We start from the raw sequence: 17,598 nt of genomic DNA on the forward strand, positions 1-17,598 counted from the left end.
AAGCCCCGTCTCGATATAGAGGTGGAGTGGACATCACCATCCCAGGGTCCACAGGACAGAGGAATAAAATACGGATTAGAGTGAACTTACTGGTGTTCTCCTATAGAACTACTCTGACTAGTAATGGAAGAAACTGTAGCATTGATATTTGGCTTTTTGGATCCATGTTCCTGTTGCCCTGCTGCTGTGAAGGTGTTATTGACAGGTGGACTGCGCCCCCTGTGGTTTCTCTCCAAGTCCTTGGCCGGCCTCTCCACGCTCCCACCCCCACTCTCCAGCTGCCTGGAGAAGCAGAACTGACCACCCCAACAGTCCCTCCTCTCAACAGTGGACCCTGGCCCACTGAAACAACCCCTCGTCCCTCTCCTAAAGAAGCGCTGCGTTGCACACAGGTCTTCTCGTGCCTGAGAGCAGGAGGGGGAGGAACAGCAATCAGGTTCTAAGGGCTGACTACCTTCCCTTGCCTGACTTGGTGTGTCTTAGATGAAGTTGGGTTCCTTTATTTTTTTGGTTAATTGCTGGATTAGATATAACCCTGGCATTCCCTGGGCGCCCGTGTCGGGTCTCCCTCCTCATAGGAAGGGCTTCCTAATGGCAGCACCCTCCTTCCTCCCCTCCCCAGAGGCTCAAGGAAACTAACCGGACCCTCCCCCAGCTCTGCCATCTGCCCACACGGGGGCGCTCACTCCGCGCCCTGAACTGTGGGCTACGCGGAGAGGAGAGGTACTTCTCCAGGGAGAGCTGGAGAACCAAGACTTGGGCATAGCTGTGCAGAGGGGGTGCTCGAACCCCGGGTGGTCCCCCTTCCTGCTGCGCAACAGTGCGCGTTCCGACTTGCAAGGAATAGAGGAGGAGGGGCTCTGAGAAGGGGCAGCTCCCCGGAACTGTTCACCAATCTTCACCCAGTCCAGGAGGGGGAAGTCTTAATTCCACAAAAGCCGGGTGGGAGGAAAGTGGGGAGGAGATGAGTAAATGGGGAAGGAGGATGTGGTCTCCATCTGAGGTAGAGATCTTTTTTTTTTTTAAGGACCTTGTTTGTGGGAAGCTGTTGCTCAACCACTGAGCCACCTGCGCTCCCGCGAGTTGGTTTTTTCCGTTTATTTGCTTGTTTTTTTTTTTTGTTTTGTTTTTAGGAGGCACTGGAACGGAACCCCGGACCTCCCATGTGGGAAGCAGGCCTTCAACTGCTTGAGCCACATCAGCTCCCCAGGTAGAGATCTCTTTCCCCTAGTACGTGGGGGTGGGGAGGTGGTTATTTCCTTGCCCAGCTGGAACTGGGACACTAGAGGGGAAGAGAGGCAGGGCACATGCCCCTCCACCCTGATGCAAAGTTTACCCCCTTTCTGCCCAGCCCTCCTCCCTGAAAATGTGGATTCAGACAATGGACGACTGTTTAGACAATCAGCCATCTTCTGTGGGCTGGGCTAGGCTTGGCTCCAGTGCAGAAACTGGGGGGATTTAGTTGTTAGGTCAATATTGACCGAAAGGCTTAAAGCTGCATTTGGTCGAGCCCCAGGGACTCCCACCCCAGCCCATTGTGAGCACCCCAGGATTTGTGTGTTCCTGCAGCTGCCAGCAATCCAGACCACGACCATCACCCTGCAACAAAGGGGGCCTTGTCCCTGAACGCAGGCACAGGCGCCTCAAGTGTGCCCCCACCTCCTACCGGGCCGTGCACAGCGCAGAAGGCTCAGCCAGACAGGCTCCTCACTGGTCTCAGAAAACACCACGGGGCCAGGTCCAGCATCTCCCCCCTCGCCCCTACTCTCTCACCTCTCAACTCTTCTGGAAATCTGCTAGAACTATCTCTGCCCCTCTTTGACAGGCCCCAACTCCCAGCACAGCCTCACCCAGGCACGTTTCTTCTGTAAGCTTGTTCTAGAACCTTCTCTGCTGGGAACCATTTGAATTTTTCCTTAAGATGGCTTCACCTAGAGGAGACATCTTTTCTGTAATTCACATAAAGGCACCTTACGAGCTAGCAGCAGCCTTGTCAGGGTGGGACCACCATGTCGTGGACCCTCCCACCAGCTCCCCTGTCTGGTGAGTCACCGAGTCAACGCCCAGACGTGGACTGTGAGCAAACTTTCTGACTGGCTGGTGCAGCACAAAGCAGAAGGAAAAATCAAAAATCATTAGGAGACCAGGACACAAGTATAGATTTGACCTCCCCTCAAAAAAAATTTATTTTAAAACTACCCACCATTGGATCTGACGCAGTCATGCCCCACAGGTATGTGCACCTTCCCCGTTTATTTAGCCCTTGAGAAGTTCACTGTAGAGCATCATCAAGGCCCCCAAGAAGGTGACGTACTCCTGGAAGTTCACCTCCTCGTCCTTGTTCCGATCCAGTTCGTCCATCAGCCTTGCAATTTCAGCATCCTGCAGCTTCTGAAGTGTTAGAATGGGAATGCACTCTCAACGGCGGTGGGAACCCAGGGTTTTCTCCCTGGCCTCCCTCCCCGGCAGCCCATTCTCATACCAGGGACTGAGGGGTCACTAGTCACTTGTCCACTTTGGATTCATCTTTATTGCTCCCCACTCAAGGGGAATGAATATCAGGCTGAGAGTATCCCCCACCCCTTAGGGAAGTGGGTCCATCCCCTCAGTGAGGGCTGTGGCACAGGGCCCCAAAAACAAAAAAAACAACGTGAATGCCATGCCCCTGGCACCAAGGGCAGGAGGCGGGGGGTTGGACCACTCACCGAGCCGATGGTGAGCTCCTTCTGGATCAGCTCCTTCAGCTCCCTCTTGTTCAGGGTGTTCTTGTCTCCCTCCCTGCCAGAGTACTTGTGGAAGGTGCACACCAGGAGGCTGACGGCCTGGTCCAGGGGGAACGCCATGGCTGAAGGCTGGAGGCTGGGATGGGAGCTGGGGGCACAGGGGCCGTCAGGTGGGGCCCGCGCAGCCACACACAGCGGCACTGACACACCCGCGGACACACCCTCCCGCACCCCAGAAGGGCACCCGTGGCGGCAGCCGCCCCCTCCCGTTGCAACCTTAGCCCGCGGGGCCGCCTGCCACAGCCCTGCGGCTCGGGCCTCTCCCCGCCTCCCCACCCTGGATGCCGGCGGGCGAGGGCGCGGCTGGACCCCCAGCCCCACGCGCCCGCCCTCCAACGCCCCCAGGCCGGCCGGGCTGCGAACTCACCGCGCAGGCTGCGGAGTAACGGCGAAGGGAGCGGCGGACGGGAGGGCTGGGCCGCGCCCGCCGGCCTTATAGCGGCCGCGGGCCAGGAGGCCGGCCCGCCGGAGCCCACCCCCGCCGCCGCCCGCCCCGCGCCCCCGCCGGCGCCGCCCCCGCGCCACGCCCCCGCGCACCTCCGCCGCCACGCCCGCCGCCGCGGGGCCTTCCCGGCCCGGGCGGGGATGGGGGCCCTGGTGGAAGGATCGGGGCGGGGGGGGAGGCCCTCTGCCCGGGGACGCTCCCCTGGACTCCGCAGCTCCGTGGGCCCGCGGCGGCGGGAGCGCGAGGAGGCGCGAACGCGGGAGGCGGCCACCGCTCGCCGGTGCTTCCTCAGCCACGCGAGGGCCAGGACCGCGCTGGGGGGGTGGGGGGGGCTGGGGCAGGCTGCACTCGCCAGATGCCGGGGTCCCCCAGACGTTCAGGGTCAGCCCTAGATGGAGGAGAGGAGAGCGACGTGGGGTGGGCGGATGAGTTCAAGGCTGTCGGGAAGCACCCCTCCCCACCCCCCACCACCGCTCACTCCCGCCGCCTGGAATTCCAGCCTTGGGGCCTTTCGCCCACTGACGTGCGTGCACGCCTCAGCCGCCCCGTGAGCATCATTATTCACCCTTGAGAGAGAAGTTCTTTCAGATCCTCTCCTGAGGAAGGGATTTTGACAGAGAGAGGTGGAGAAAACCCAAAAAGGCATTAGACTTCAGAGATGACTGCGGAGGGCTGCTGGGGGGCAGAGATGGAGGAGAGGGAAAGGGGGCTGGCATGGGGGCAAAGGTCAGGCCCCCCCCTTCTTACCAGTGTTGCCAAGGTGGCCCCCGGTGAGCTAGACACCAGCCAGGCAGCTTGCCACCCCGCTGCCCCGGGAACCACACCCCAGCCGCCCTCACCCCCAAAGTTCTTTCTCGCTTAGTTTTCTCTGCATCTTTGCAGTCTTCCTGGTTGCCAAACAAAAGCCTGCCCCAACTTCCCCGTTTTCCAGGAGGGCAGAAGGAAGCCAGGGCAAGCTCAGGGACTTCCAGGCTGAAGTGGAGTGGGAGCTCGGGTCCCCTCACCCCCAGAGGCTTTCTCAGGCCCCTGGAGAAGCCCGCCCCACCCTGTGGACCCCCACACCCCCACACCCCAGCCAAGGGGAAAAGACAACTTCAAAAACAGTTTCCAAACACCTGGAATGGAAAATCTTTATTTTCTCTGCTGGAAGGAAAGGTTGGAGCCCGGTGCAATCGGGAGGGAAAAGAGGGCTGGGGTTTAAGGGGGTCTTTGAGCGGAGGGGCAGAAGCCAGGACCCCAGGCGGGTGTGGGGTCAAGGGGACCTGGTCATTTGTTGTCCTCCAGGAAGAAGTCGTTGTAGGCCATGCAGAGCGTGGTCAGGAACACCGAGTACTCCTTGAAGTCGATCTCCTGGTCGCTGTTTTTGTCCAGGCTCTTCATCAGGTTGTCAATGCCACCCTCGTTCATCTTCTGTGAGGGTCCGGGCGGAGGCATGGCTCAGCGACACCCCCCCCCAACCCCAGCCCTGCCCCGGCCCTTGGACCCCTCGTGGCCTCCTCCCTCCCCCCCGGGAGGCAGCCTGGGGCAACCCCAGCAGGCCATCCCATACCCGGCATGGGGCCTGGCTCCAGGCGCAGAGACCTGACTCCTGAATCTAAATAAATGCAATGGGAAGGCTGGCGAGGCATCCTGCCCCTCAACACCTTCCTCCATCCAAAGAAATAACCTGGATTCCACACCAACCCTAATAAAAAAGGTGTATGGCCCTGAAGATGATCCAGGTCTCCGACTTATTCTGTCCTCATCTTAAGGGATAATTGAGAATTGGGCCTTGCAGGAAGGCAGGTGGGAGGTGGGTGCCTGGTCCCCTGCCCTCCCAGCCCGGCTGCACTGGGAGGCTGGGCACAGGCGCTCCAGAGGTGGGCCCCCCTCTTACTGCCCTCAGCTCTGGGCTGTCCACAGGGTACAGGACGTCAGGACATGTGGAGATGGAAACAGCCTTGTAGTGACCAGTGACAGGATCCTTGGCCCCAGCCTGGGCTCCTGTATAGTCAGACCCTGCCCCTGGGCTCCTGTCCCCTGTAAGTAACCCCTGCTGGGCTGTGGCCCCTCCCTCTGCCCTCATTAGCTCCAGGATGTGGAGAGCCTGCCAGGGCACCCACACCTGCTCAGTCCCATGCCCAGCGGGGCACATCCTGGGGAGCCTGTCCTCTGGGGAGGCCCCCAGGGTTGAGGATGTGGGGTGATGGAAGAAGCCCCCAGGTGAATTTTATAGGGAAAAGGGAGAGTGACACCCAGGCCCAGCCTGGAATTGCTGTTCAGTCTCTCATTAGCTGGGTGTCTTTGGACACATTATACAACGTTTCTCCAGCCTTGCATTTAACTGTCCTTGCCCTCCCACCATCTCCATCATCTCTCCCTGGTGAGAATCAGCGCTTCCTCCTTCCTACCCTGTGTTCTCGAATTAGCAGGGCTAATCTTTTGGTTCCCACATCAACCCCTCAGAGAGCCCTGGATGTGCCAGGCACCCGGAGCAGAACCAGAAGCCCTTGAGGTGTACCCAGCTCGTCCTGGACCTCTTCGTCCCCATAGTCCCCAGCACAGGTTCTGCCACCCCCCGGGGAGCTGGGGCCTACCTCCCAAGCTCCTTGCTCTCACCCCACCCTCCAGACTCAGCCCTCCCTCCTTCCCAGTGAACCACCCCCAGGGCAAACGTCTAGAGTTCTGATGGCCCGGCTGTGTCCACCTTCCTCATCTGTCCCTTTAGGCACCCTCTGGCCATCTAGCTCCTGGCTTAGACTAGAGATCCCGAGGACAGGGGTGTTTCCTCAGGCCGGAGCTCTATGGAGGCAGGGGCTGGGCCTCCCGCCTCACACAGTGGTATTGCTGTTTCCTCTTTCACTTTTTTTTTTTTGTCCCCTCCCCTCGTGGCACCCACAGGAAGCACTTGGACTTTGGAGTGGGGATGAGGAACAGCCACTTACCTCCCCAAGGCACAGCTCCGTCTGGATCAGCTCCTTCAGTTCCTTCCTACTCAGAGTCAGTTTGCTGCCCTCTCTCCCCGAGTATTTGTGGAAAGTGGTGACCAGAGTGGTCAGGGCCTTTTCTAGAGGCGTCTCCATCCCAGTGTGCAGCTCTGGAGGGTGGAGGAAGAGGGTACAGCCACTTTCTTCAGGGGTCAAACCTTCTGCTTCCCCCCATCACTAGCCCACCTCTAAGGCTCCTTCCTCAGAGGATCAGAGACTAAAACCCGTGACGAGACAACCCACCAACAAGCGGACTCAACATTTCGGACAGGTTGTGAGACCCAAGGCAAAGCCGGAGCAGCCAGACTGGGGAGCCTGACCACCGCTATAGAGAAATGAGACACTCCTCCTTAGATGTTTGAAAAGAGGGCCCTACGGGCTAGACAAGATGACCTCCCCAAAGAAGAACCGGTGACAGATAAAGGGTCAGGATTTTCTGTGCCCCATCGGCTTGGGCACCGGGCACCAGAGGAAGTCTCCACTCTCGTCATCCTCCTCTGCCCCAGAGCCTGAATCACCTGATATCAGGGAGTGCCCATTATGGAAGAGGGGAGGGCAGGACAGGGCAAAGGGAGAATCCAGGGGTCGGATCGGGCTGGAGCTGGAACCGGGAGATAAGGCCTCAACGGGAACCAGGGGAGAGACCATTGGACTTGCCCAGTGGTCTCCAGTCTCAAGGCCCAGAGAGCCACACATGGAGACATTGGCCAGGATCCCAATGTGACATCCCCTGGAGCATTCTGAGACCTGAAGCCAGAGGCTGGGTTTAAATGGTGCCTATGATTCCACCAACACAGCCACAGGCAGATGGAGCACCCATGACTCAGACTGGAAAACCGCTTGCCCCTCGGGGAGGCAGGAGGCAACACCCCAGGAACTTGGGGGCTGCGGGTGAATCCTGTGGAGGACCCTGAACAAGAAGGAAGAAGCTGCTGGCTCTCACCTTCAGCCCAAAGCCCACCTATGAGTCTTGAACTTGGCCTATCCTTCATCTCCCACCACTCAAAAAGCTCAGCTTCTCCCCACCTCAAGCCAGGACCCACAGCCTTCCTGGCTAGTTCCGATCCCCAGCTGCTCCCCCAGAGCCATTTCTTAGGAAAGTTCTGGCCATCACAGCTCCAAACACACTGCCCACTCTTCCCTGAGCATCGGGCGGGGCCTCCCTTGCGGCGGTCACCACGGCTCATCGTCCTCCGGCCTCATCGCCCAGCTTGCCCCTCCAGGTGGACAGGCAGACAGAAAAGGAGGAAGAACTCACCAAAGGAAAGAGCGAGCCCAGAGAATCAAAGCAGCAGAAGCAGGCTCCCGCCCACTGCTCTCTGCCTTTATTCCCCTGCTCCAGTCCCCAGGAAACCAGGAGAAAGAGAGGACCAATGAGAAGGGGTCAGGGAGATGAGGAGGCCCAGGTCAGAGCCTCCGGGGACTGGGGTGGGGGGAACCCCTCTGCATCTCACCTTCCTTGCTTACAAACAGGGGATAACACTGAGTTATCCACGACACACATATCCCAGAAACCCAAATCAGGACTCACATTCTGATGGGACAGAAGGGCAGAGAAGGGAAGTCAAGCAATCCAGGAAGAAAATTCGGGAGGTATGGGTCAGACACAGGGTCTCTCCCCATGCCCTAGGCCACTCTCCCCAGTGGGACACTCCCACCCTTCTTCCCACTCACCTAAGAGCAGACAGACTTTGAGATGGGGATCAGTAGGAAAAGATGTTTGTAGCCAAGGGCATGGCCAAGGTCATTAGCTAGCCTGGAGCCTAAGGTTTTTCAAGTGCTTTGAAATGAATGCTTTCTTCTAAACTTCACTGATCTTCACGGGAAAGAATTGTTGGAGACCCTTGAAATGGAGGACTGAGAATCTGGAATTGGCAAGGGGCTCCAGGGAAGAATTAGGGCCCGGGAATGGGGTAGAGGATGTAGATGGGGAAGGCGATTCCAGGTTCAGGATGGGGTAGGGATCAGGGAGAGTTGCCTATATCCCAGGAATGACTGGAAGACTGGTCTATCCCTAATAGTCTGAGTATGAAAACAGAACCATTCGCTGCCACAGCCCCACCCCAGCCTGCCTGGGCTCTCCCGCTGCCCCCCGCTCCACTGCCACCCCCAGTTGGCAGGGCTAAGGAGGCAGCAGGGACTGGTGCTAAGCAACAGGAGTTTGCAAAGTAGAGAGTGATGCAGCAGGAGGCTCAGGGGAGGGCAGGGAAGACAGGTAGGCCTGCTGAGGGTGGGGTGGAGCACTGGGGGTGGAGCACTAAGAGCGGAAAAGAAGGGAGGGGGTGGAGAAGGAGGAAGAGGCAGACTTTTTCTGGGACTAAATTCTGCTCAAGCCTCTGTGGTCAAACTCTGAGGGAACCTCTGAGTCACCTGCCTCCTTCCTCTGAAACTTTGAAATTTGAGAGAAAAACACAGTGGTGAGAGGAAAGAGGGCAAGTTTGAGGGGTCAAGGAGCCCAAATCCTGCTTCTGGACCTGACCTTGCCTCACCTCGACTCACCTCTTCCTTACAGAACCCCATATCATCCAGGCGTGGCCATGAGGTCTAACTTGAACCCACCCACCAGACACTGGACCTCACTGGCCTTTAGTCCACCTTAAGCAGAAACAACTTCAGGCCTGATGTTTCCTGGGTTGGGAGTGGGGGTGGTTCTCAATTTAATTTATCTGGAATTGTCTCAGAAACTTGGGTCACCTCCCCACCGTCTCCCCCACTGCTGCCACCCCAGTGGCTCTCCTCCACTCATCCCTTAGAGGCCCATTCTTTTTCTGTGAGAGCATGATTCCTAATTGATAACAGATCTCATCCCAGGGACAGTGGGTTGGAGAATGACTCTCTTTTCAAGTTGCGGCCAACAGCCCTGTCTCCCCCTGTAGCACCCTCACTGATCCAACCATGGAGAGGAAAGGATTAATCCATCCCTGTGCTTTGGAACCAATGCGCTGGAAAGGGGCGACAGGACAGGGCCGGACTGCAAACGTCAGGACTGAGTGCCTGCCTTCCTCCCCTGTCCCCCTCGGGCCGCCCGCACCCTGGCCTCCCTACTCCCTCCCCGTGACTCCTTCCTCCCACCACACACCCAGCAGCCAAGGCCCCTTCCAGATCTCAACGAGGAGCAGATGTGACCTTCAGTCCCATCTCAGGCTCAGTTAGAGGTCCTGCCAGAGGAAGGAGAGGGCGGGAGCAGGGACTGCCTGGCTGAGATCCCACTGCTGGGCATTCCAAGCCCCTGGCTGTCCCTTTCACTGCTTTAGCTCCATCCAGAGCCAGCTCTATCCCCTCCCCCCCACCACACACCTCTATCCTGATCAGTTCACGTCCCTTCCCCACCTCCACCGGTCTGCCCCCCCCACAAAACTGCAGCTCAACTATAAGAACATCCCACTCCCACTCCGTGAACCTACACCTTCCCCTGACATACCCATCAGCCCCTACCCCACGCCCCAAGTCTGGCAGACGCAGCCTTGTAGCTTTCAAGAATCTTTATTGAACCTGCTCAGCGTCATGCAGACATCCGGAGGAGCCAGGGTGAGGCCCACCCCACTGCCGCCAGGGAGGCCCCTGGCTGGCAGGCCCCCAGCCACATCTTGGGAGCATTCATTTCTTCCGGGGCTGCTTATCAGGGAAGCTTTCGAAGAATTCATTACACATCATGGTGATGCAGGACAGGAAGACAGTGTACTCCTGGAAGTCCACCTCGTTGTCCTTGTTGTGGTCCAAGTTGGTCATCAGCTTCTGGAACGCAGCCTCATCTGTCCGTTTCTAGAGAAGAGGCTACAGGTGAAAAAAACTGAAACCCGGGTAGCGGAGCTGAGACCACAGCCAGGTTTCCACCCCGAGATCGGTGCTCAGGAAGGCGCACGGCCGCTGCTTTGGGAAGCCCAGCCTTGGGAAGGCCAGGCCTCAGGGCTGAGCCAGTGCGGGAGGCCGTCCCCTGGAAGAGGACGAGGCTGCTGAGCGAGACCTGGTGCTGTCACCTGAAAGTGGGGTCGCCTCTTCTCCCAAGGTGCTTTAAGAATCCATTTAGGTACCAGCCATAGGACAATGCAGAAACTACAGTGTGATATAAATGTGAGCTGTGCTATTGCTCAGGGGGCGGGGGGTGTGTGCCTCCTGATAACTACGTCTTCACATCCTCCAGCCAAATAGACACTTCCAAGGTTTCCATCGCTGGAGCGGCAGCAAGAGCCAGGCAGGTCTGGTTCAGACCTCAGTTTTGTCCCCTGACTCCTTGGGACGTTACTTAGCCTCTCTGAACTTCAGTTTTCCCTTCAGTTAAGTTATATAATAAGCTAAGTTATCTGGCAGCACATCTGGCCCATAACTCATTCTCCATCAGCTACCCATCTGGGATGATCGCTCTTCCACCCGGCAGCCCCCCACCCCCCCGCCAGTGATAGCTGCCACCTGTAGCAAAGACCAGCGCCCCCCAGGACCTTGCCCCTCCCGTGGAGAGGCCCCACCTGGGGGCATTTTCCTGGGCAGCACCCACTTACCCCCAAGAAGCTGGGCAGCTCGCGGGTCAGCAGCTCCTTCAGCTCCGACTTACTGAGCTTGAACTTGTCACCCTCCTTGCCCGAGTACTTGTGGAAAGTGGTCACCATCACATCCAGGGCTTTTTCCAGGGGGTATGCCATAGCGGCAGTCAGGATCTGGGGGTGGGGGGGGTCACAGAGGCACCTTTATCTACCCCCCTCCAGCTAACGACGACCCTCCCCACCTCCCCATCCCTCGTGGAGCACTTGGTGAGTGTCTGCCTCCTCGGGGTGGGGGGACCCACAGAGGTGGGGTTCAGCTCCTGGGCTGGTGGTGTGGTGTACAGAGGGGGACATGCCAGCTTCGGGCAGCAGATGCCTGCAGGGCCCACAGCACCGCCGCCCTGGGCCTGGCTTGGGCCAGGCCCCAACAACAGTGCTGTTTCCAGCCCTTACTCAGTCCTTTCACTCCCACAGCTAGGCCCCAGGGGCTCCGCCCCGGCCCATTCTTCTCCGTCTCAGCTCTGGGTGCGGTTGCTGGAGGCCTGCCCTTGGAGAGGGGGGGTTGCAGCGGAAAAAACCAGCAGCCTCCAGCCTGGCCCAGGGAGGGGCAGCGTGAGGTGGCAGGAGTGGGAGGGGCTGGGCTGCTCTGAGCAGGGCGGAGGCTCCAAGGATACAGCCGGACAGAAGCCCGCGGAGCCTTCTGCCTTTATTTGCTTCCCGCCCCCGAGTGTGCACACGCAGCCTTGGGCAACCCAGCAAACACAAACCTGGGCACGCACACACCCAAGCACACCCTCTGCAACAGTGTGTGCACCCCCAGCCTCTCAGTACCTGTCCATGGCTCAAGTCGGGCACCTGCTCGCTTCTTTGTTTTTCTCTCTTGCACACACACAGACACACACACATTCCACCCCAGAGCCTCTACATCACCGTCGCATGTCTGGATCTATTCAGTACTTCTGGCCCCCACCAGCCTCCCCTTCCCCTGCCCCGGAGCCTGGGCCGGACACCCCTTACGTGCCAGCCAAGCCACCACAACTCACCAGACCAAGCCAGAGGAAGCGTCAGAGAGAGGGCCGGGGAGACAGGAGGAGTGGGGCCAGCCCGGCGGTCTGACCTACTTATACCCCCGCCAGGCCCTGCCCATGGCAGGGATGGGGGGAGAGCGGGAGACAGTCCTCCTGCCGTGGGCCCACGTGGTAAGAGCCACGGCCCCTCAACCAGCCTGCCCTGGACGCCAAGCTTCCTGCCCCCGGGCAGGCCCGGGTGGACAATGGGCGGGCACCTGTGAGCCTGGGCAGGCACCCCCCGGGTGGGCTCCGCCCAGAGCACGGAGCGCACCTGCTGGAGGAAGGGGCAGTGTGTGCCCAGGGTGTGGGAGACAGTTAGGAAAGGGGATCCAGGTGTGGTGGGTGACAGATGGGAAACTCCCCCGGAAAATGGGGTTGCTCAGATGGAGGGAGCGGAACCCGGGCCCAGAGCAGCTGAGACAGCACAATCAAAGGGCCACCTGCGTGCAGAGTGGAGTCGGGTGGGGCCCGGACTCCCCTGGAATGCCAGTCGAGAAAGGACCTGGGTGCAGTGGCAATGGAGGGCGGGGAATTGGGTATGGGGGCTCAGGAGTGGGTTGAAGACACAAGGGTGGGGAGGTTAAGGATAGGGTGTCAGGGGGCAGGGGCTGGGAAGTGGGACTAGTGCGGGTTAGGGGGAGTTGGAAGTGAACCGGAGCGATGGGGAAATCCGGGGTGAGGGTGAAGCTCCTTGAGAGGGGAATGGACTGATGGAGGGTGTGGTGATGAAGGGCTCAGGGTGGGGACGACCGCAGGGACGGAGTGAAGCCCAGAAGTGGGGGTGAAGGCCCTCAGGGGGCTCTGCCCAGAGGTGAGGTGTGCCTCCAGGTCTCCCCTTCACCCTCCAGTACCCGGCACCCCTCCCAGGCTGGGAGCTGACACCCCAGGCCCCCCAGCCCTAGGAATACTGTTTTCTGGGCTCCCTCAGCCCCGGGGCAAGGAATAATCACCCCACCCCACCCCCAGCCGCACCCTCCTCCTCTGAACATCCTGTCACGAGGACTGGGTTGGGCTCAGCTCTTGGGTCCCCAAGGAACCGCAGGCTGCCCTCCTGCCAAGCCCGAGGGCGCTTCTCCTTCGAATACCCCAAGAGAGTCCCTCCGGGCCCCCCAGGACGGGAGCCCACGCCTGTGACCCCAGTCTTCCCGCGCAGCCTCGGAGACCGTTTCACTTCCGCAGGGTCTGCCGTGCCCTCAGGGTCTGTGTTCTGCACGGCTCCTCCCCTCGGCTTCCTTTCATCCCTGTAAAAGGCAGAAAAGAGCAGAGCCCTCTGCCAGCCTCCCCCCAAGACCCCAGCGCGTCCTGTCAGAAGAGCCAAGTCCAGCCAGGCCGCACCTGTTCTTTATTAGGGGTTGAGCAGCACTTTGCGGTACGTGGGCCCATGGGTTCCCCAGAGCAGACCCTGCCTCCCCCCATCCTGGCCCACAGGCCACAGTTGGAGGCAGAAGAGGAGGAAGGAGGCCAGGGCTCAGGGCGGGGTGGGGCCGCTTGCTGCTCGATCCCTACACACACAAGCTGTGCATCCTTGGGGAAGTCTCTGCACATCTCTGGGCCTTGTGGGCAAAATGGCTTCACAAATCAGGGGTGAATTGGGAGATGCCCGATTGAAAGGATACAGGAACAAAGTCAGGGAGTAGTGTGGGAGACAGTGACATGCCCAGGGCCACCCAGGGCAGAGAAGGAGCAAGTCCAGCCCGCCCATTCGTCTGGAGCAGAGGCTACTGGGAGCAGGGAGGTTCCAGGGGGCAGTTCTTGAAGTACTCGTGGCAGTAGAGACAGAGGCAGGCAAGGGAGCGCATGTACTCCGCGAAGTCCACCTCACAGTCCTTGTCGGTGTCCAGAACGCTCATGAACTTATTGTAGTCGCACTCCCGGAACTCAGTCTGTGCCAGGGAAGGTCGGGGAGGGGCGGGGGCTGGTTGAGGGGGGCAGGCAGCCTTATGCACTCCCCCCCCACTCCCCTCCCAAGTGCACACCCCTTCTGGGGCCAACCTCAGGCTGCCGGTTCTGCGTGCACGTCCGTGTCAATCCCTCTCCCAACCTTCCTTCTCAGATCATTTATTGAGCACCTACTATTTGCTACTGAGTGCCTGTTCTGTGCCAGGCATTCTTCACAGTGTTCTCACTCAACCCTCCCAGTGCAGTAAGTGGGATGATAGTCACCCTATTTTACAGATGAGGAAACTGAGGCTCCTGCCTTGCCAGTTCCCTTCCCAGCATCCCTCCCCCAGAGTCTAGCCTCTGCCCGTCCTGCTGCCCTGTGTTCACACCCGCCCCAGGTCTCTCTTTGCAGAATCCAAGCAGAGCTTCCCCGCGGGCTGGGGGAGGGAGAGAGGATGCTCACCGGGGTCCACGTGGGCAGCTCCTTCTGCAGCAGCTCCTTGAGCTCCGCCTTGCAGAGCTTGTGCTTGTCCCGGGAATGCTCGGCATATTTCTGGAAGGTGGTCAAGACGGCAGCCACTGCCTGCTCCAGGGCAGAGGCCATCCTCCCTGTCACAGAGCAAGAGTGAGCCTCGTGGCCGAGTCCAGGCCGGCGCCCCTGCTCAACCCTGCCCTCGGTGTTTCCCAGGGACTGCTCCCAGGCCTCTGCTGGACTTTGGGCCCCAGGAGCTACCCCAATTCTGAGAAGCCCCCTTGACCCCACCAGCTCCTACTGCCCCTCCCTGTAATTGTTCCCAACAAAGATCTTGTTTCCCCAGCATCACTGCAAACCCCTCGATGAAAGAGGCTCTCTCCCACCCCACCACCCACACCCCTCTCCCTGGGAGTTCCCTGAGGACTCCTGATTCTGTCCCCCACCTCTTCTCAGCCCCCAACCCCCAGGAAGGGCTCAGTTCCACGCTGCACCATGAGATGCTGCCCCTGTGCCAGAAGCTCCCTTCCCCTCAGGACCCCAGGGTTCCTTCTTGTAGGAACTTGCACGAAGACACCCCAGGAGAGGACTGAGGTGTCCTCAGGCCCTGGGAGAAGCTGGACACCAGCAGCGTGGGGGAGGCCTGGGGCACCCCCAAATGCCTCACCATCCCTCCCCTTACAGCCCCTCCTCCCCCAAACTCCCCTCTGCCTCTCCCTAGCCTGAGCTGTAAACTGAAGCTAGTCCTGCCTTACCCACCTAGCCAGGGGCCTGAACCAGGCAGCCCCCAGCGGCCTGCCAGCTCCGGTTTTTTACCATGTGCCTGCCCCACCCTGAGGCCACCCCCCTGACCTGGGGGTCTTGAGGTGGAGACTCTGTTCTGTTAGAAGGGAAGCCCTTCCTGGAGTTGCCCGCCGCCCCCCATTTCCACTGTCCCCTCCCTCCACCCTTCAGGGACCATGCTCCAGTCCAGGAAACCGGAAGGCAGCCTGGCAGGCAAGAGTGGTTTCCATGTGAGCCCTGTGACTCACTCCGGACTCCCCCAGGGGCGGGAGCCCTGCGACACAAAGCAGCCGGGCGGTGGCTCTGTCCCTCACAATTCCCCACGGTGGGCCCCCGTGGAGCAAATGGCCACATGGTCGTGGCCGGTGGGGGCCGAGGGGGCTGCAGAGCTAACCCCTTGTGACAGCCCAGGCTTGGAGCAGACTGCCCAGGGGCCCAGAAGAGGAAGGAAATGGGACCCCAGGGAGTAAAGGGACACACGGAGACGCCCAGCAGGCCCCCTGGGCTCCTGCCAGCCCGCCCGGCGCCACCATCACTGCTGCTGCCAGAGCTCGGTGCCTGGAGACCAGCTGGGAATCCTCTCTTCCTGGTGCTGCCCTGGCCCATCTCAACCACCCCGGACATGAAGCAAAGGAGGCAGAGAGGAGAATGACGGAGTCAACTGAGGGGAACACTTGCCTTTTCAGCCCCTGGCCCCCACCTCAGGGCCAGACCTCAGCATTGCATTGCATCCCTAGCCCAAGTCACCAGAGGCCCTCACTGCACGAGGGAACCCATGTGTCTGCCTTATCTGCCTTCCCTCAGCCATCAGTCCCTGCCATGGTCAGCCCCCAGGCCCAGGCTCTGGGCCAGAAGACAGGCTGGCTGTTGAAGGCCCCTGGGATCCCCCGACAGGCAGCCTAGGGCTGGGCTCCAGCAACTGGCACTCACCGCTGGCTTGGTGGTTCCCCTCTGTAAGAGCCTAGAGCCGGGCGATCCCTATTTGTAGATTCCCAGGGAAGGGAGGGAGCAATTACGGGGAGCCCAACTAGGTCAGCGCTGGGGACGCCCGCCCGCAGGGGTTCCCCTGTGTCCTTCCCTCAGCTGCCCCTATTTCAGCCCCCCCCCCCATGCACACATCAAAGACGTAGGCTGGGGCCTCAGACACCACCGCCACCAAGGCTCATCCCTCGCCGCGCTTCCCCAGAGTTGGTAGCTGGGTTCAGCCTCCTGCCCCTTTCCTCCCAATGTTGTTTGGAGGAGACAAATGAAAACCTCCTAAAAACAAATCAAAGAACCAACCCTGATTGGGGAACAGATGTAGCTCAGCAGATGAGCGCCTGGTTCCCACGTCGAGGTCCTGGTTACAGATGAGAAGACTGAGGCCGAGCCGCCCTCTCTGATCCCTGGGCCACTCTTCTGTGCTTAGTCATTGTTTTGGCTGTGACTCCCTCAGGTTCCTTGGGAAATTATTTGTGGGATTTCTTTGAGGCATGGGATGAAGAGAAGGGCCACCTCCCGTCGCCGGGCCTGGAGACATGCCTGCCTCCCCGCCAAGGAATGGGGGCTGCAGGTGCAGGGAGGGCTGGCCCCTGGCCCGAGCGTCCACGGGGCCTCCTTCCTCCCCAGCTCTGTTCAGCACCCAGGTGACTTCCTGGCAGTCACGGGGACAGGGGGCTCCCTTTGCCTCTCCTCCTCCAGCGAGCCCTGGGCTCCACCTTGTGTCCTCCTCTCTCAAAGCCCAAGGTCAGGTGCCCTCAAGGCACCTCCTGGGCTCTGCTTTCACTTTGATTTCAGCCCAGACCTTCCTTCCTGCCTGTCAGTCCTTCTGTGCTTTCAAGTGCTGTGGGGTGTTTCTTCTCTAGCCAGCATTTGCAGCTGGTTTCAGCTGCAGCAGCCACACATCTCCAGAAATGGAAATCCCTTCAGGTCCTGCCTCTCCCCCTTCCATCCTGAGCCTGAGAGACCCCCTCCCCATTTCACAGAAAGAGAACCCACGACCCGACAGAGCATGGGCCGCGGAAGAGGAGGTGGGCTCCCTGGCCTCTAAAGAGCCCTGGTGCCCGGGCGGCAGCCGGGGAGCTGAGGACACCTCGACCTCACCCCCAGCCCCCAGCGCCCAAGCCGTGCCTGGGCCATCACCTCCTTGAAGACTCAGCCCCTGTGGGGGAGGGAAGAGGAGGGACAGCTGTGATTAACCCCGCTTTATAGACAAAGAATTATGGGGAGTGGGGAACGGAGAACGGAAGAGAGTCACGCAGCAGAAGCGGGACCAGTGTGAACCAGCAATTAATCCAGTTCTAGGTCAAATCTGTGTTCCCGCCTACACTACCCCAGCTCTGCCACCAGCCCCCATCTTTAAGCGGGTCACCCCACCTCTCTGGGCCTCATTTTCCTCATCTGTCAATGAAGGAGAATAATAATAGCAACGACTTCATAGGGTTAATACACCCAAAGCTCATAGAATAAATAGTGCCCAGCCCATGGTACAGGCTCAGTAAATGCTAACTGAGAGGCGGGCCACCTGCCCAAGGTCATAACTAATCCGTGGCAGGTGTAAAGTCCATTCATTGTTTGTAAAAATATTTAGTGGCACCTTTACTAGGCTTTGGGGGTATAGTCAAAATGGAGCCCATAAAGTCCCTGCTTCAGGGAGACCACAATCTAGTGGGAGAAACAGACAACAGAAAATAAATGTAGAGTAGACAGGTGGCATAAATGCTGGGAGGAAAAACAAAGCA

At 59.5% G+C, this 17,598-nt stretch overlaps 4 protein-coding genes and 1 long non-coding RNA gene across 9 annotated transcripts; 1 reads left to right on the forward strand and 4 right to left on the reverse strand.

The window, feature by feature from the left end:
- Window positions 1–1,010: 1,010 nt before the first annotated feature.
- LOC139436275 (uncharacterized) lies at window positions 1,011–4,944 on the forward strand. Its single transcript, XR_011645386.1, has 2 exons — window positions 1,011–1,210; window positions 4,513–4,944. It is a non-coding gene; the product is annotated as an uncharacterized lncRNA (long non-coding RNA).
- S100A6 (S100 calcium binding protein A6) lies at window positions 2,169–3,280 on the reverse strand. The gene is made up of 3 exons (XM_058309665.2): window positions 3,151–3,280; window positions 2,706–2,871; window positions 2,169–2,391 (listed from the first exon to the last, which is right to left on the reverse strand). Exons 2-3 carry the CDS (start codon window positions 2,841–2,843, stop codon window positions 2,257–2,259), a joined length of 273 nt encoding a protein of 90 aa, XP_058165648.1. The 5' UTR covers window positions 2,844–2,871; window positions 3,151–3,280; the 3' UTR covers window positions 2,169–2,256.
- S100A5 (S100 calcium binding protein A5) lies at window positions 4,347–6,298 on the reverse strand. Its single transcript, XM_004474941.3, has 2 exons — window positions 6,153–6,298; window positions 4,347–4,638 (listed from the first exon to the last, which is right to left on the reverse strand). The coding sequence occupies exons 1-2, from the start codon at window positions 6,288–6,290 to the stop codon at window positions 4,495–4,497; spliced, it is 282 nt and encodes a 93-aa protein (XP_004474998.2). The 5' UTR covers window positions 6,291–6,298; the 3' UTR covers window positions 4,347–4,494.
- A 3,360-nt stretch (window positions 6,299–9,658) lies between these two features.
- S100A4 (S100 calcium binding protein A4) lies at window positions 9,659–11,847 on the reverse strand. 2 transcript variants are annotated; one of them, XM_004474940.4, is made up of 3 exons: window positions 11,716–11,847; window positions 10,691–10,846; window positions 9,659–9,956 (listed from the first exon to the last, which is right to left on the reverse strand). In XM_004474940.4, the coding sequence occupies exons 2-3, from the start codon at window positions 10,829–10,831 to the stop codon at window positions 9,792–9,794; spliced, it is 306 nt and encodes a 101-aa protein (XP_004474997.1). In that variant the 5' UTR covers window positions 10,832–10,846; window positions 11,716–11,847; the 3' UTR covers window positions 9,659–9,791. The 2 variants fall into 2 exon arrangements, with proteins under 2 accessions (XP_004474997.1, XP_023439416.1); XM_023583648.3 differs by lacking the exon at window positions 11,716–11,847 and adding an exon at window positions 10,975–11,119.
- Window positions 11,848–13,067: 1,220 nt separating this feature from the next.
- Window positions 13,068–16,582, reverse strand: S100A3 (S100 calcium binding protein A3). Of its 4 annotated transcripts, none has more exons than XM_004474943.4 (3): window positions 16,160–16,582; window positions 14,087–14,232; window positions 13,068–13,625 (listed from the first exon to the last, which is right to left on the reverse strand). In XM_004474943.4, the coding sequence occupies exons 2-3, from the start codon at window positions 14,225–14,227 to the stop codon at window positions 13,461–13,463; spliced, it is 306 nt and encodes a 101-aa protein (XP_004475000.1). In that variant the 5' UTR covers window positions 14,228–14,232; window positions 16,160–16,582; the 3' UTR covers window positions 13,068–13,460. The 4 variants fall into 4 exon arrangements, with proteins under 4 accessions (XP_004475000.1, XP_004475002.1, XP_004475001.1 ...); XM_004474945.5 differs by lacking the exon at window positions 16,160–16,582 and adding an exon at window positions 15,809–15,841; XM_004474944.5 differs by lacking the exon at window positions 16,160–16,582 and adding an exon at window positions 14,948–15,080.
- Between the last annotated feature and the right edge of the window lie 1,016 nt (window positions 16,583–17,598).

The sequence above is a fragment of the Dasypus novemcinctus genome, chromosome 13 (assembly GCF_030445035.2).
Source record: "Dasypus novemcinctus isolate mDasNov1 chromosome 13, mDasNov1.1.hap2, whole genome shotgun sequence".
NCBI classification, from domain to species: Eukaryota; Metazoa; Chordata; class Mammalia; order Cingulata; family Dasypodidae; genus Dasypus; species Dasypus novemcinctus.